The sequence below is a fragment of the Sebastes umbrosus genome, chromosome 24 (assembly GCF_015220745.1).
Source record: "Sebastes umbrosus isolate fSebUmb1 chromosome 24, fSebUmb1.pri, whole genome shotgun sequence".
Classification (NCBI taxonomy): Eukaryota; Metazoa; Chordata; class Actinopteri; order Perciformes; family Sebastidae; genus Sebastes; species Sebastes umbrosus.
In genome coordinates this window covers 2,752,662-2,770,713 of record NC_051292.1, presented here as the reverse complement: position 1 = coordinate 2,770,713, position 18,052 = coordinate 2,752,662, and the positions used below count along the sequence as shown (strand labels likewise).

At 38.1% G+C, this 18,052-nt stretch overlaps 1 protein-coding gene across 19 annotated transcripts in view; it reads left to right on the top strand.

Moving 5' to 3' along the window:
- Window positions 1–315: 315 nt before the first annotated feature.
- The window catches only part of LOC119483647 (inositol polyphosphate-4-phosphatase type I A-like), a 52,588-nt gene continuing 34,851 nt past the window's right edge, over window positions 316–18,052 (top strand). For 17 of the 19 annotated variants that reach the window (XR_005205763.1, XR_005205764.1, XM_037761989.1 and 14 more), the window contains exons 1-9: window positions 316–470; window positions 7,586–7,668; window positions 14,594–14,832; window positions 15,139–15,183; window positions 15,421–15,539; window positions 16,064–16,180; window positions 16,423–16,502; window positions 16,962–17,073; window positions 17,400–17,490. Coding sequence is in view for 17 of the 19 variants with exons in the window: in XM_037761989.1 (XP_037617917.1) it covers window positions 14,727–14,832; window positions 15,139–15,183; window positions 15,421–15,539; window positions 16,064–16,180; window positions 16,423–16,502; window positions 16,962–17,073; window positions 17,400–17,490 (670 nt within the window). In the remaining 2 variants the exon portion in view is untranslated. Of the gene's footprint in view, window positions 471–3,984; window positions 4,195–7,585; window positions 7,669–14,593; window positions 14,833–15,138; window positions 15,184–15,420; window positions 15,540–16,063; window positions 16,181–16,422; window positions 16,503–16,961; window positions 17,074–17,399; window positions 17,491–18,052 lie in introns of all 19 variants that reach the window. The other 2 variants (XM_037761972.1, XM_037761973.1) reach the window with 2 other exon arrangements.

Sequence of the window (18,052 nt, the reverse complement as noted above, 5' to 3'; positions counted from 1 at the left end):
TATTTAATATATTAAAATATATATTACAATATATATATATATTAATATATACATATATATATTAACATATATATATTACAAATATATATATATATATTTGCCTCTGAAGTATTAAACTAGCATAAAATGACAATACTCACGTGCAAGTACCTCAACATGATATATAAACACAGTACTTGAATTAACAGTAATATCCGGTTATATATCCATGTTTTTAATTGTCTGTCATTAAATAAATATAAATATTTCCTTTTGTTTTGAAAATATCTACGTCCTGTACGTACGATGCCTGCGTGATGACGCCACCAACACAAACGTGCTGGTCACGCAGGGGGCGTAACCAACGGCTGTCTGTCGCAGCCAACAGAAGGAGACACACACACAGTCAGAAACAGTGCGGCAGTTTCCTCACAAGAGTTGAGTTTTTATCCAACAAAACGGGTATTTTAACACAACACGCAACCGCACCGGTAAGTAGTGACTAATTATGGTAAATTTTAAGTCAAAATACGTAGCGAAATTACGTCTTTTTATCGGCTAAAAGAGCTAACGGTTTTTTAACGGCTAGTTTTGAAACGGCTTGTTTTTTAACTGTTAGTTTTTTGACGGTTAGTTTTTTAACGGCTACTTTTGCTACTAGCTACGCATGTTGGTAAACAAGACAGCTTTTACTCTTAATGTTTGGCTCATAACTTAAAATAAACATCACAGAACGGAAGTTGTTGAGTACAGCAAAGCAGGACAGGAAGTATAAGGACATAACAAATAAGTATATATAAAAAAAACACATTAAATAGGATTAAAAATGGGTTATAATTGTGTTTTAAGTTTCATTTAATATGGAGAATCTCCTCTGACAGGATGCTCCTTGAGTGTGACAGAATCAATGCTGTCTCTTGTACAACTTAAAGGTGCATTTTCCTCCAAATATGTGTTTGTTTATTTGTTTTGCACAATTTAAGACTATACAACATAACAAAAGAAATAAATGAATAATATAAAGTGCAGGAAGAGGCAAAAAAAAAAACACTGGGCTTATCTGAAGCCTCCACCTAGAGACAAGATTAATATAAAGAAATAATATGACTACATAATAATGATAACAAAACAAGTAGGACAAGATATATATATAATAATAACAATAACTATACAGTAATGTTTATTGTTTATTTGTTTTGCACAATTTAGGACTATACAACATAACAAATAAAAAAATAAATGAATAATATAAAGTGCAGAAAGAGGCAAAAAAAAACACTGGGCTTATCTGAAGCCTCCACCTAGAGACAAGAAATAATATGACTACATAATAGTATTAACAAACAATTAGGACAAGATATATATATATAATAACAGCAATAACAATACAGTAAATATATAAAAAAAGACAAGTGTGGAAGTGTATGGTTAGTGTTTGTGAGGAGGATATTGATTTAAATATCTATAAAGACTTTTGGGTAACCAAACAACATCAAAAAAACATAAAAACAGATACATGGACAACATGGGGAAAAGCATGTGTGAGTGTGTGTGTAAACAGTATATACTGCCATGTCATGATTGGACATGCATATCTTATGATATGGGTGTGATTTAGCCTACAAATCATCCTGTTACACACACACAGAGAGATGTATTTTTGATCATTTCTCAGTGTAATATGTATTCTGGTTGCTGACTGTAGATGTGCACACATGTGTCTGTTTGCATGTTGTCCACACATTTCCACACTGCAGTCTCTCTATGTGCTGCTGGCCATCAGAGTGGTTTTAAGTTGCAGCAGTCAAGGTCATCTGGACATCGATTACCAAGAGCTGATGTTGCTTTTTAAAGAGGAGGAGAGTGACCTGCCTGAAAATGAGTCCCTTTAATGTGAAAGTCTGACACAGGAAGTGGCTTCAGTTGGGAGTTTTGTGAGGCTTTTCCTCAGTTTCCAAGTTGCAAATTGCAGCAAGTTTGTATATATATTTTAAAGCCCAAATCATAGGTTTGTATCAGCATGTGACACAATAATAATCTACGCTTTGTTCATAGAGTAGAGCTGCCTCAGGTGTCATCACATGATTGATTTGTGGTCATATGTTAGGGGATTATACCATACTTATGGCAGCTATGTGTGTAGGCTCTCTCTGACCTTACTCTCAATTCAACATCACTCATACTACTGAATCCCCTTGTTTTAGCCCTAAATCCAACAATTCAAAAGTAATTCTGTACCTTTGCTTTTGCACCATCCATTAGCACTTTTTCCGGGTCTGTTTTGTACTCCCAGTAGTCCTGGAAACAACTAACAATTACTTTCTTTATCAATTAATCTGCCGATGAGTTCTGAATAAGCCTACAACCTAAAAAACAAAGACATTCAGTTTACTATATTTTGTGACACTGAAAAGCAGCAGATCTTCACATTTGAGAAGCAGGAACCAGAAAATGTTTGGCATTTTTACTTGAAGCAATGAATAAGATTATCGGAATAGTTGCTGATTAGTTGTCTGTCAATCGTCTAATTGATTAATCAGCTAATCGTTTATTGACTTCTGTTTGTTAATTAGCTTGATTGACTGAGTTTCAGGTGTGAGATGAAGCATATTTATTGAGGCCATTGACCCAGTCGGATCTGTATTGATGAAGTGTGATTTGATTTGAAATTACATGGTTAGTCTCCATCATATCTTTGTTTGTGTTCGTTGTGACTCATCAAACTCTCCCACTCAGCTCAAGAGGGTCGAGCAGACGCCTGTTGATTCATCCTCATGTGTGTCATCCTCTGCATCTGCCTTTCTCGCTCTTGTCATGCGACATATACAGGGGATGCCATCTTGGGCTTTGGGAAACACTGATCCACATTTTTCACCATTTTATAGATCAAACACTAATTGATAAAATTGAGAAAATAATCAACAGATTAATCAACAATGAAAATGAATGCTAGCAGCCCTAAAACAGATATATTTTTCTCATTATTTGTTCAAAAAAGTAGGTTAAGAAGAAGAAATAAATGTGTGAAACTCAAATTAGGAAAATGTATTTCTCTCAGCATCCAATTTGTCAACTTTATTCTTAATTATTAACATAAGACCGATGCAAAACATCTCTAGACACCTTTAGAAGTGTACATATTCAGTTGCGATGTTCTGACTAACAGTAGACACGCCGCTCTGCTGATGCTGGTGCTCTCATGCAACAGTCAAATTAATTATTGATGGGCACTGGGGGGAAATGGAGAGGCATCAAAAAGAAGAGGGAAACCTGTGTGTGTCTTTCTGTGAGTGTGTGTGTGCTGCCAAAGATAGGACCACCACATGGATGGCATGGCAAAAAAACGTGATTTGTCTCCCTAGAGTTTCTGTGTACGAGCCATCTCCACTGCAAGAAATATCTGCTGTATGAAACATTTTACTCCTATAGAAAATATGATATATGCTGCTTCAATGCAGCTGTTATCTATACAGTTTTTTATCAATATATTTGGGGTACAGACAATTATTTTTCGATCAGTTTAGCCAACGGAACAGAGAACAACTCTTTTTTCTTCTATGTAGAACACAAACGATTAGTCTATTTATTGATTAGTTGATCGACAAAAAATGAATGTGCAGCTATTTTGATAATAAATCCAGCTTCTCAAATGTGAGGATTTTAATGCATAATAGTAAATTGAATACCTTCGGGTTTTGGACTGAAAGTTAGATAAAACAAACAAGCATGTTTTACCAGTTTAAGTGTATTTTTCTGAGGCAAAGATCTGGTATATCTGCCTGTATTTACACATTTAACATTTGAGAGCTTTGGCTGTGTTTTGCAGAAGAAAATATTAATATTTTTAAGGTATCAAAAAGTATTTGGTATCAAAACTCAGGTGTTATTTACACTCCACTGCCAGTTTATTAGGTACACCTAGCTAAAACTATTGCAGTCTAATGCAGCAATAAATCCTCCTTTCATGAAGGTTATAATGTTCACTATTTGTTGTATCCCTACTAGAAGACACAATGCCATTTCTGCTGCAGACCAGGCAGAGAAAGAGTTAATTGGCTTGACAGTGAGCAGTTGGAGAGAGAGAGTAAAGGGTGAGGAAGAGAGAGAGCAGGAAGAAGAGGAGAGGGCGAGGGCTGGCTGCAGTCTCTCTGCCTCGTGACGGCGTCTGCAGCGTCAGTTTGTTTACATCCATCGGCAGCAGACGTCCTCGGGTAGGTGTGTGTAAACTCAGCCTGCCATCTGTTTAGCCGGCATTTAGACCACCACTGTCACCTGGATCTTGACTGTGTGACGCTGGTTTCATGTGTTTTATGTGTTCAGAATGACATCTGAGCTTTGTTTGGGCATTAGGGAGAAAATGCACAATCATGCTGTATGCTAAGAGGTTCTCTTTGCAGTTTCTTGCTGAGAATAATTGCAAATCGATGTTGTGCTAGTTTTACCAACAGTTACTGCTGTAGTACAGTTTCAGTATTAAGTGAAGGGACTTGTGCATGTTTTACTAACAAAGTGGCAGGTGTATTGTGGGTTTCAGTAGGAAAATAAGAGGAAATAAGCTTGGTCAATGTGAGATGAGTTATTGTGCCGACAGAGTAAAATGAGCAGTGATAGAGAGCTCTGGTAATGGGCTTACTTCTGTATTAGACAATCATGATATACTGTATGTATATGTAAAATTGTTTGGCAGAAGTGGTAGCTGGTGGCTACGCAGATCCTGATGCATCTCGACTGAGCTGAATATTATTTTCTGGTCTATAAAGTTTCACATCAATTTGTGAAAAATCCCAAGTCTTTCTAAAAAGCAGCAAATCACCACAGTTTAGATGCTGGAACTAGTGCGTATTTGGCTTTTTTTTTTTTTACTTGAATTTGATAAATCAAATACATTTTCAGATCCGATATTTTGAAGAACGTTGTTAATACCATCTCAAATGTAATAAGGCACAGTTATTGATCCAAACTGTGTGACAGTTATATTCATAATGGTCCCAGAGGATTGAAAGATCTCCGCTAACCAAAACCTCCTGAAAGCCTCAAATGGAAAAAGACTGTATCATGTATCCCATAAATGCTGGCTGGAGGATGTAATGGCACATTTCAAACTCTGACAGCTAAAATGTCCTATAATCAAGGCTCAAGTTTTGAGCAGTAACATCTTTTATAAAAAAAAAAATTAGTATGTGACACATTTTGTTTTATTTTTCTGCGGCCATGTGAAGTTAAACAGGCAGACAAATGTCCATCCTGGCAGACAGCATCACTTTGGCACAGATGGCTGGAGACTCCATCACTGGCCTCTCGTGAAAACCAGAGACGTGAAGCAGACCTGTTAGACGGCACATCTGAATGCTTTCATTCATAAAAGCTTCATATTCAAATGACATTTACAGTCCACAATGACACAGACACCCTTTTCTATTGTCTTTTTTGACATGTTCTTACTGTCTTTACTAATGGAACTATGTGACTTAACTGAGGTGACTCACTGGTCGGCATCACCTTTTGTTCTTTGGTTTTTGTCTCCTCATTGTGATGATTCATCAGCTGATGCCCACATCCTCAGACCAGATGAGGTCATGGTCACATGGATCTCTTTGGTAATGTTTTGTACAAGAACAAACAAAATTTGGCAGCTCATGTATCCATAAAATCATCTTTTACAAAGAGAAAATAGTTTAATAGTTACTAGCAATAGCAAACTCACTTATTATTATCACATTAACTTTGACAGCCCTAGTTGAAATTAAATATTCATTTGGATACTGAACAGTTTAGCCTTATTTGTTTGGGAGAACATGTCTCAATGAATCCCTGTAGAAATCTGCAAGTAAAACAAAACTAGATTTTGTTCTGTCAGTTCTGGTCCAGCATCATCATCTGTCCTCAGTAGAATCAACTATCGTTGACAGATTGATTTACCTTTGCGATTAAGTATGAAAACACAGGACAAGTCTGCAGAAATCTACAAAAAGCTTCTGTTTTATATCAGCAAGTCTTCATTGATTCCTTCCTTCATATTGTGGGAACTGAAGCTTGCAGTTTTTCCTCAGAGCCAGTCAAAGCGAGACTTGACCCTGTATGCCAGCTCACTTCTGCTTTCACTGCGTCTCCTCCATCAGCTCCAGATTGTTGGGTTTTATTTTGTCTCGTGCGTCATCTTTGATTCAACTTTCAATTTTTTTTCCGGGTAAGATCAGTGGCTGGAAATCCCCCCAACTATGTGCTAAACAGTAGTGAGTAGTAGGTCTCTGTTACATTGTGTTTGGTGGCCTTTCACTGGCATTTATCTGTCATTTATCTGATAGATAATTATGCTGCTAGTATCAAGGTGAAGGTTTCACTCATGTTCAGGTTAAAGTCAGGGTAAGGTTAGCTGTGTGATTCTGACTCAGACACCAGATCTTAATCTGGATCTGCCTTCCTTTTTTAATGCTAATATATGTAATTACTGGAATAAAATAGATGTAGCTCAAAGTAAACACACATTATAGATGTTTAAAAGTGTTCTTTGCCATGAATGTGTCAGTGAAGCAGCCATATATTATGAAGTGCATCCAGGTGTTTGTGCAACACAGACTGAAAACAGACTGAAAGTTAGCGTTTTCAGCCAACCGACTCATTTAACACACTTCCTAAAACAGCAGAAGGAAGTGATGCTTACTTGAGCAAGACGCAGTTTCTCTCACACTCACCGAGTGAGGTTTGTACTCTCCTTTTGTATGTTGAATTAAGACCATTTTAATACTATGACAGCATTTTCTTAATGAACTTACAGGGTGTGATTAGCAGCTTTTTTAAATGTTTTTCGTTCACTTGAGCTGTATTGCTCAGCTGAAACTTGGAGACGTCTCTTATCTTATCATTACCGTCATCAAACTGATTGACCCAATGACCCACATTTAGTGTGAAGTGTAAATGAGGTGATACGGTTCTCGATTAAAATGCTTACAATGTAAACTGGGAAGATTTAACACACAAATAAGGTCACAACATTTATCTGATTGAAACTGATCTGATCCCAGCTTCTTAAATGTGAATATTTTCTGGTTTCTTTTCTCCTCTATGACATTAAACTGAATATCTTTGAGTTTTGGACAAAACAAGACATTTGAGGACGTCGTCTTGGGCTTTGGGACATTTTATAGACCAAACAACTAATTGATTAATCGAGAAAATAATGGACGGATTATTCAGCAATAGTTGCAGCCCTATTTGGTGATGTGGTGACATGGCTGCGAGTGAGGGGGTGATACTCAATATAGCTCTGTGTGTGTTTGTGTGTGTTAGAGGGTGTGGGCGGGCGATGCTCATTTTCATGTGAAAGGGCTACAGCTGCTCCGTCCCTCTAAAGAAATTATTCATGCTTTATTCTAATGCCGATCCCTCAGGGTGCACACACACACACACACGCGCACACACACACACACACACACACACACACAGGGAACACCTCTGTGATTGGCTCAATGGAGCAACATGGGGACAAACCTGTTTTTGACAGAACCACGCTCTCGTTTGTATTTTTTAGTATTGTTACTCTGGTACAGTTTACACACAAATGAGTTGTACTTTCACATGTAAAAACTGCCGTTTCATGTCTTTTCAGATTGTGAACTCCTGCTACCCTGATCATCCTCACTGGATCTGGATCAGCTCACTTCCTCTTTTCCTTCATCCCATCAATAGACTGTGAGTACAGTAGATATAAAATGATCAGTGAGCCCATAAACACCCTCTGAATATCATATTACTAGGGCTGCAACTAACGCATACTGTTATTATTTTTATTAATTGTTTGGTTTATAAAATATTTAATAGTTTCCCAAAGCTCAAGTCTTCAAATGTCTAGCTTTTGTCCAAACAACAATCCCAATTACATCAAAATCCTTACGATGACTGAGACAATCATGGGATGCATGTGTCAGATTTGTGTCACATATTCATGTAGGTGCAGAAAAAAGTAAAAAAGCCCAAAAATGTTACTCGAAAAAATCTGGATCGGCATCTAAGTTTTAGAAATATCCTGTTAACTGGACTGCAAACATAACCCACTCGATGCAGGTAAAGATCTCACTACAATAAAGTATTCTGAGACTGTTTGAGACAATAATCATCTCTATAGCAGTTTGTTTCCCTTCCCTCTGTTGCAAAAACAGTGAAATTTGCTTCTGTGGTATTTGTGTACACTTAGAACCTGCTGGACCTCAGTGGCATGCAGTTGAAAACCAATTGTAACGTTTGATATTATTCTTCTCAACAAATAATCTGCTGCATCTTTGGTGGGATGTTTGTTTAGTTTTGGAGTTGTCCTTTTGCATATTGCGTGAAAAGCATCAAGGAAGAACCAAATTTAGAAGAAGTCCCGCCTTAGAGGAGATGTGACCCGACACACACACACACACGTGTGGCGTGATGCCTCGTCTTCAGTGTGTGTGAAAGGCCTCTTGGCACAGAGGAAGCTGTAAAATGGGGTTTCACCATGTATGGTCAACTAGACTCTCACTCTCGCCTCACTCTGTCTCTCTTTCATCCAGTCTGTCTCGAAACAAGACAGAAGCTTCAAACACACCCACATACATGTACACAGAAGATATACGTGAGCACAGTGTGTACGGCAAACACACGTCTCTGTCACAAATCAGAGGGAGTTGTGGCATCCGGTTGCCCATAACTTTAAGGATCTTGTCTGCTATTATTAGCTAACCTTCTTAAAGCTGGTCTTTAAATATCTGATTTCACAACACGCTGCAGGTTTGCCAGGATACATCTTGTTTGAAAATCTCCAGACTGATGAATGAATCCTCCAACCTAAACAAGTCGTTCGTCACGGCCCCTCCAAAACCGCTCACATGAGCTGAGATTATAAATTTAGTCTTGACCTTGATAAACAATTTTCCATTCGGTGGCTTTCACTAGTATCACTCGATCTTTGTTTGTTCACATTGGCTAGAAAGTTGGGATTGATTTGATTGATAACTGTTGGTAGGAGACAGGATGGGAACGGCGACCTCCAGTGTCAAGGTCAGAAGCTTTGTACGATCCAAACCTCCCCTATTAACGATATTGCGGTGCTTATTCTACTTTTACTACTTTCAGTGTTGGATGGACATGGATCAAGTCACATACAATGATAAAGACCTGTTAAAGGAAGTTAAATCTGGCCATAAATACTTGATGTGTCCTGCAGATTTAACTAGAAGCCACCTGTTCAATCTCTCCAACAAGCAAAGGATTCTTGCATTGTTGTTCGCTCTAAGTTAAATATGTAAAATAAGAAGAATTGAGCAAAATGTGACTCCTGATTTTTAATGCAATTATCCATATTAGGGTAGCAAGTAATTCAGGTCTTTTGGTGTTGCCATAATAAAACCGATCACAGACTGAATCCCTTAATATTTTAGAGTGATTTTTGTTGTGGCATTTGGATCTTAAGCCTGTTTACACCCTGAAAAATAAGCCAAAATCCACTTTGTGGATCCTGGATTGGGATTTTATGTGTTATGTGGCCCGGATTTACTGGTGGCCTATACAGTGTGTGTGTGTGTGTGTGTGTGTGTGTGTGTGTGTGTGTGCCCCAATTCATGTGACTCACAAACCTACACACACACATATTCAGTGACACGCCAGGCTAAATTTGGAGCTCCCTTATATGGCAGCTTTTCCCCCTCAGTGAAGTTTCTGTGCTGCCATGGATTCGGAGGAGACTTTGACTTCCTCGTATGTTTTTTTTGTTGGCATCACTGGACTGTTTTGGCGAGATAGTGAATTCCCCAGGCCTGCCAGATTACTTAATTGATTAGAGTTGTTAAATTTGTCATCTGTTGCAGGTTATACACAAAGGGATTTGCTGTTAATGTGTCAGGAAGCGTGGTGAATAAAAATGGACGAAGAAAAGTGATGGGTTTATTGTGATTAGCAGGAAAAATAATAGGTTTAGAATTCATTCTTTATTGTATTGAGGAAAAAAAGAGTGGAAAATGTGTTTGACAGCCAAAACTCATATCGGATAACTTCAAATAAAGTCAGGAAGTTGATGTCCGTAAAAAGCATGGAAAGATGTGTAGAAACCCACTTTTGATAAGCGTCTTAAGCCCTTCTCAAACTGTGGTGTTTTTTTGGCTTTGGGAGTGGAAAATGTAACTCCAGTTGGCTGAGACACTGGAAATTTCCTTCTAGGTTTGAGACCAGAGATGCATCGAGTCTGGTCATTTTCTCGAGTTGCTTCTGTGGTAATATGAAAAGCTACCGGAGTGAGGTAGAAACATCCCGAGTAGAAAGAATCTTGCAAAGTAACAATGACGTCTTTTTAATATTTCCAGAAAATACATCTGGCATTCAGAATAAAAGCAGGCAAATATAATTAAAATGTAATGTAATATGGCATTTTATTGGAATACCAGCTAAAGTATTAGACATATTACACCTCTTCCCAACTGGACGCTATGCGAACAAGCGAGCATCAGGTTGTTTCAGTATTTCCCAATGAAGATGTCCTAACCTACTCCGTGCGTCAGCGAATACGAATCCTGTTATTTTTGAAGAATTTCACCAAGTTGCTGGTGTATGTACTTATTGTTTTAAATTCAGTAAATGTATATCTGTATATTCCACACAGTGAAGCATACAGCTTATTGATTTAAACACTGTGTCGGATCGGTACTTGTTATCAGACGATACCCAAAGCCGAGGTATAGCTATGGGTTCGGGACTGAAAAAGTCAGATCGGTGCATCCCTAGTTTCGCGCACCTATTTTCATTGGTCAAACTCGATGCGGACATGAGTGACATCATTCATAGTATATCTGGACAGTTTTTAGAGCTCCATTCACTAGAGTTTGCTCAATCTCTGTATGTTAGGAAGAGGAGTTGTGCTGCATGCTGCACTTAATAGACTTATTTTTAGGGCTGTGTGGGTTTGTATAGATTTTGATTGACATCTCCCAGACTCCCCCATCCACATTAATAAATATATAACTAACTATAATAAACACCTGCTGGTGTGTGCAAGGTTGATACTTTCAAGATTTTATCGGATTGATAATCTGAACTCATCTGAATCCGTGGCGTTTTTTAATCTGTGTAGTAGTCCATATTTTCCATTCTTTTAGGCCACTTTAAAAGGAGAACAAGTGAGGGTTTGAACCTATGACATTTAGTTAAAAGGCCATCTAAGCTTCTGTCTCTGTCTGAATTGTATTGTATTTTAGCAGGAACTTACTGGTGCTGATGTACCAACATTAGAGGAACCAGAGACACGATGGCTGAGAGCTGTATAGTCTTTGATCATCTGCACTGTGTGTGTTCATAAATCTGTAGTGACGCAGAGCTGGAGCCACACTGACTGTCTTTTGATCTGGCAGGAACAGACAGACACAACTGTAGCTTGTATTAGTTTTATTATTGTAGATTACTGTCCCATGTTTGCTGTAAAACACTTCCTGGTAAACATGCTTATCAAGAGCTCTTTATACTGTTGACTTAGCTCTTTGTACAGCTTGCAAATCGACTGTCTTCCAGCCGTTTACCTGATTAGACAAAGCTGGAGGAGACTAATACATGCACACACACTCAAACATGCAATTAAACATGATAATACATCCCTAAATGTGCAGACAAAGACAGATATTAAAAGGGCATATGTTTGCCTATAATCCCATTTCTACTGTAGCTCTTGATATCTGTCTCTTCAATGCTGATGACTAAGTGTTTGTGGTGCCTCCAACGTCGCTGTCAAAGCTCATATTGTTACATGAATATTGAACCACTGCACAAACAACCCCCTCCAGAGATATGACAGATATGTCGCCTCAGGTGCTCACGAGAGTCTAGGTATTAAGTTAATCTTGCTCATCTTGTCTTGCGGTTTTTAAATTCCAACCCCTGCATATTCAGGTTTTCATACCTCTACTGTTGGTGCGTCTTTTGATGCGACTACAATACTTGTAGAGAAAGAGACTCAAGGCTGATTTTCCCTGTTTATTTGTTTCTTTGAAGCTGTAATAGGAATGAAATCTTTGGGTGTGACAGACAGTTGTGTAATGAGTGTTTGCAGAGGTTTGAGCCGTGTTAAAACAAGGTTGCGTAGGTGTGATAGATGAAATACAATCCAAGAAGTCCAGTTGGAGTGACAGATTAGTGTGTTTAAAGGCTTAACATGTGGCGAAACGCTGCACAGCGGCTTGTAATGCCAACTCTTACAACTCACAGTGCGGCAAGTATTTTATCTTTAGTCACAAAGATTTTGAGGTTATTTGTTGACTTGCATATTTAGAAGTACACATTATTAATCAAGGACTCAAGTCTGTTCATGGGAAAAAATGTTCTTGGTTCTTCTGGGAAAGTTCTTGCTAGGGGTGTAAAAAAATATGTCTTCAGGTAGTGCTCCAGATGTTTGCGGTGACAGATGTAGGGCACATGTATCTGAGCTGACCGAAGTGGGCCGTATCAGGCTCTGCCAGGAGATCGGCGGTGGGCCACATATCAGGAAGTAGGCCACCAACTATTAACCCAGAACCACAATTAAACTCAGATCACTCTATTTGTAAAAAGATGTATCATTTAGAGGAGCTTCATCTCAGGAAAACTCATTTCAGTGGGCAGTTTTAAAGGAGTCAACACAAACGACCATTTATTCATTTGAGAAAACACTGAATTTACAGCTCTGACATGAGGTGTTTACAACTTTGACCTGAACCTGGATAATTAAAAAAAACATGTATCTACAATAAATAGAGCACAAATCTACAAAAATAGACTACAGTGTATTGTCTAAGTAGACCACAGCCAGCTACTGTCCCTTGCGTTTGCTGCTTTGCTGCAAATAGGCTAATTGCTCTTTAACAAAATGGGACAGAGGCAACGAAAGCAGGAGAGACAGTGAGAGTGGGACAGTCGCTCATCCACAGGATGAAGCCTTCAGGGAGACAGATCCCAAAAGATTCTGAATATTACGAGGAAATAGAGCGAAAAAAACGATAGATTTGGGGAGAACAATAGTGTTTCAGGTGATAAACTCACAAAATTAGGAAGGGAGGAGGATGCAGAGGATATAAAGACAAAGAAAGGCAAAGGAAATGAGGAGGAGAAATACAAAAACTGTGTAGGACCTAAGGAAAAACTTAGTCTCTTAGCAACATCATCATATGGTGAGCATAAATAGGCACATAAAATGCTAATTTATAAGTTTCTACGTGGGATGACATACACGGATGCTTATCAACACACTGCTGGAGCAACTGTTGTCTTTTCCATTTCCACACACACATACTGTACATTTATGAATATATATATATATATATATATATAATAAAATGTGACCTAAACACACGTGCTGATGTTGAGAGCACTCAGGGATGCATGAGGCTGACAGATGATGCTCAGTCGCATGCTAACAGACACGTGTGTCTTTCTCTTTTCCAGTCTATAAATAATATATTGATATAAATATACTGTATATGTAACCATAAATGCATGTTTGCCCTTCTGCTCCCCATGATAGCAAGGAAGAAGGCTGTTTTAAAGGGATTTTAAAACTTTATTTTTATACATACTTTATTCTAATTTCTAAGTCCGACAGTGCACAAACATTTAATGATAAAATGTTAAGCTGGGGCGACTTGTTTAATATACTTTTAAAGCGTTTTAGATATTTGATATTTACGTATTCCTACATATTAGTTGCAAAGGGTAATATGAAGATATGCTGTTGACTGTGTAGGTGGTGAATGTGAATAACAATTGGATTACTTGACCTTGTGAGTTAAGTAGAAAGATACTTTTTTCGTCTCTTGCCAGTTTTGTGCCTGTTCTCACTTTCTCTACCTCGTTCCTTATTTCTGTTCTCCTCACGCTTCCCCCTTCACATGTTGGCACATTAGCATATATATATATATATATATATATATATAATAAAAAGAAAGACAACAACAAATAATGACATTAATAATATTGAAATTAGTTTACAAAAAAGACAGAAGGAAAAGAAAAAAATAATAATAATGAATTAAAATAAATATATAAATTGACACTAATATAGATACTTGAGGGGAAAAAATCAATAATACATTTTTATAAATAGTTTATAAAAATATGTCTGCGTAAAGATATTTTACAGATGAACATTAAACTTTATTATCGGACGACCGTGACAGTAAATATATTAGAAAAGTTTTCATCAGTAACGTCATTGAAATTTAAATAATTTTAAAGAACTATAAATAAAGGTATATTAAACTTAATAAAGAAAAATTCAAATCAAACGTAAACAAATATGCTGCCAGTAAAACTTTAGAGGCTGCCGTTTCTTTGTGTATCACCTGCCGACATACAGTACATGCCCATACATATCTGCAATATGTAATATTTAATGTTTCCTTGCGGATGTATTGATTGGGCTTTCGTATGAACCTCCTCACCAAAACCTCCAGTTGTTTTTATTGTTTAACTTAATTTGATAAATTTAAAAATAATGAGGTGATTAAGCAAACCATGGCTTCATGAAAAAGAATTCATCTCAAAAACCTGCTTGATTAATTAAAAATGCATCATTTTCAAGCGCAGATGAAGAATGTTTCCCTTGATGTCATTTTAATCTGACCTCTCTTCTCTCCTGTAGAGAGGACGACCTGCTTTGTGAAGCAGCCGTGGATCTACGCAGAAAGAGGGGCACCTCACATGGGAGTGTGTGACGGTGTGTGTGAGGGTGTGTGTTCAGGCCTCCTGCCGTCGCCCGCTCTTCCCGGACAGGCATGGCGGGGGTCCGAGAGCGCGGCTCCCGCATCCAGAGGCCGTGGTCAGTGTACCGGGCCAGCACATTCGAGCTGTCCAGCGAGATGATCGGCTTGGCTCTCGCAGGTGAGGGACGGTCAAGTCTTTACAGAAGTAACCTGACAAAAACCTGTTATTGATCTAAAAGTATCCTAAGTCTGGTGTCCGAAGATTTTACCTCACGTCTCTACCCTGAATAAAAATGCCGTTAAATGTGCAATAATGTACAATTAAAATACCATTTAGAGGCCACTTTGAGCACCAACAATTCTAATAAAAATATCTCATGCTATTTTGAAATGGAAGTTGTTCATCTCAGTGTGCAGGACTATGTGTCCACCACAGTGTTTCTTTGATATCTAATGTTTATGTGACTTGTTGGTTGGTTTCCAGGAAACAGTCAGGACCCAGATGAGCCTGTGCTTGAGTTCAGTGTGGGTGAGTAACACAATTTAGGCTTTTAGCTGATGAGAGCAGCTTGGACTCATCAATAATATATATCAGTGCATCATTTATTGTCTTTAAAAAGATGGTAAGCAATTATAATGTTTATGTTTGTTGTCTATTTTATGATATTTTCTAGTTTAAAGTGAAAAATAATACATATATCATCTTCCAGAACCCTTGGTTGGGTTGTTTTCATGCCTCTTGGCTGATGTAGTGTTTCTCCTCCAGCCTGCACAGACCTGCTGACTCCTGCTTTGGATCGAAAACCCAACAGCTTTGTAGCAGTGAGCTGCACGACACCACCACAGGCCTTCTGGACCAAACACGCCCAGACCGAAGTCATAGAGGTCAGACGCTTCACACTCCTAATAAATCTTCTGCTTTAAAGTCACTCCTCAGCCTCCTTCATGTGACATATTTCCAGGTGAAATATGTGTAATTTTGAGAAGGATTTGATGAAATTGTTCAGGGATTTGATTGGATCACTCAGAAGTGGGTGTTGAGGACTGTTTGTCTCCACCTACACCTCCCTCATCTACGTTGTTACTGTAGATCAGGAGGTGTTGGACGAGGGAGAAATGAATAAATTGAACTGCAACCACTCACTTTTAGAAAGGTTTTTTGCCAAATGATTTCTAGACACACACCTCCGCTCCGACCACCTGAAATCACCCTCTAGCTTCTACGATACATAAACTGATCGCCTCAAATCTGATTTAATTGTGTTTAAAAGTGCAGAATGAGTCATGATGAATATTTTTTTTACATTTTAAAGGAAGAGCAAAGAAGGCAACTGAAGGTTTTATTTGACAGAATTGTAGCATAAGTTGAAAAGGTGAAGTAATGCCGATGTCACTGCGTCCGTCCACAGGGCACCAGTAACCCCATCTTCCTCAGCAGCATCGCCTTCTTCCAGGACTCCAACATCAACCACCAGACGCAGGTGAAGCTGGCCGTCTACGATGTCAAAGACCGCTCGCAGGGCACGGTACGACACAGCGCTTTATTCACATGGATTTATCTTTAATGTTTTACAATTATGTTCTCAGTTGAGGTGGAAAAGTTTCACTTTTTGTTACACAAACTAAATGTGATTCCAGTTTCTGTAACATCAGCTCAGCAAAGACAAACATTGACTCGTCTGTTCTCTGGAGTTCTCACCAGCTAAGAAGAGATGAATAAACAGCTGAATATGAACATATCAGTAATATTGTCTCTCTTTTTCTTTAGATGTATATGTTGGGCTCAGCACTTTTTCCTGTGAAGGAGTTGTTGCAGGAGACGAGCCACAGGTTACAGCTCGAACTGAGGTAACACTCACAAAAAAGTATCACAATAACAAAAATATTGCAATAACCATAGTTCAAATTCTATTTTTCCAAAAATCGTGCAATTTGCAACTAACGATTATCTTTTTTTCCCCACTTTTTCACGATTTGTTTATTGATGCTTTCACCATGTACAAACATAGAAAAACCCACAGATGAACATCTAAACAACAGACATAAAATTAAAATAATGTAGGAAATAAAAAGAGTAAAGTGTGTTTGGGAGTTACATTTTTAGTTCTATAGTTCATTTTTAAGGTGTTTTTAGCATGTACCAAACACTTCCACCTTCTTAAATTGAAAGTTTTTGGGGTAAAAGGCTTTTTCTGCTTTATATCTTTGTAAGTTAAATATCTTTGTTTTTATAGACTAATCAATGAATTCAAATTATAAAAAATAATCATATGAAAAGAAATCAAGTAACTGTGTTTCAATGGACAGATCAGCAGAGAACGAGCGGGTGGGGAACATCAACATAGCGGCCTGGCAGCTGGAGGAGAGAGCCGATCAGAGGATGTCGGTCGGCCGACTGCCGGACAGCATCAATGGACGGGTGAGAAATTTATGTATTTATGTATTTTTATATGCTTTAATAGGACAGTCTGACCAGATGATACTTAACTAAAGTGTCAAATGTTTCATGTGTGTCTCTGAGACTTCCTGTTTTTCTGTGTCTAATTGAACAAAAGTCACTTAACCTTCTTTATGTCATAATAAACATGTCACACAGCCTCAAACATGGCAGTAAAATGATAGTGGATTGGGTTTGTGTAGGAGCACTGTGAGTCAGAGTGTGATGTAGGCATCAAAGAGTGGACAGGCAGATGGAGGCGGTTGTTGATTCGCTGTGTAACACCGGTACATGCGTGTGTCCTGCAGACGGTGCTGACCGTCGACGAGAGCCTCACTGAGTCGATGGGAGTCCGGATCAAGTACGCCTCGCTATGCAAAGACACCCTGCTGCGCTCAGGTAGGACCATATTGACTTTATGAGTTAATGGCGCCTAAAAATGACCATTAAAAGGGTCACAATTTGGTACATTGAGTTGTTTAGGTTTAGTTAAACATCTGGATAGATTCACATTGGATTGATTTGCATGTCTGAGAGAGTTTCTGACTTCTGGAACATCCTTGTTCTGTGAAAAAGATCTTCATCTTTAAATGAAGCCGCACATTTTTAAGATCCACATTATAACCTTACACTGTCCAGAAAATGAAGGACTAAAAATAGATATGTGTATAGATAATATTTCAGGTGTGCCAAAGCATGATAACAATATAATTAAATGATTTGGTTTCCGTCATTCCCCTCCTCTACCTCTCTCGCCAGCATGGCTCCATGTTTCCCAATACATCAGAGCATAAATCATATTATCAAGCAGACATGTATTGATTGTCACCAAGGAGAGGGAGAGATGTGTTTACCTCCGGGATAGATTACTGATCCAAAAATAACACAGATATGACATGTTTGAAAGGGTACAATAACATTTGTATCTATTATTTTAGTTTATTTTTGTTCTATTGTTTTA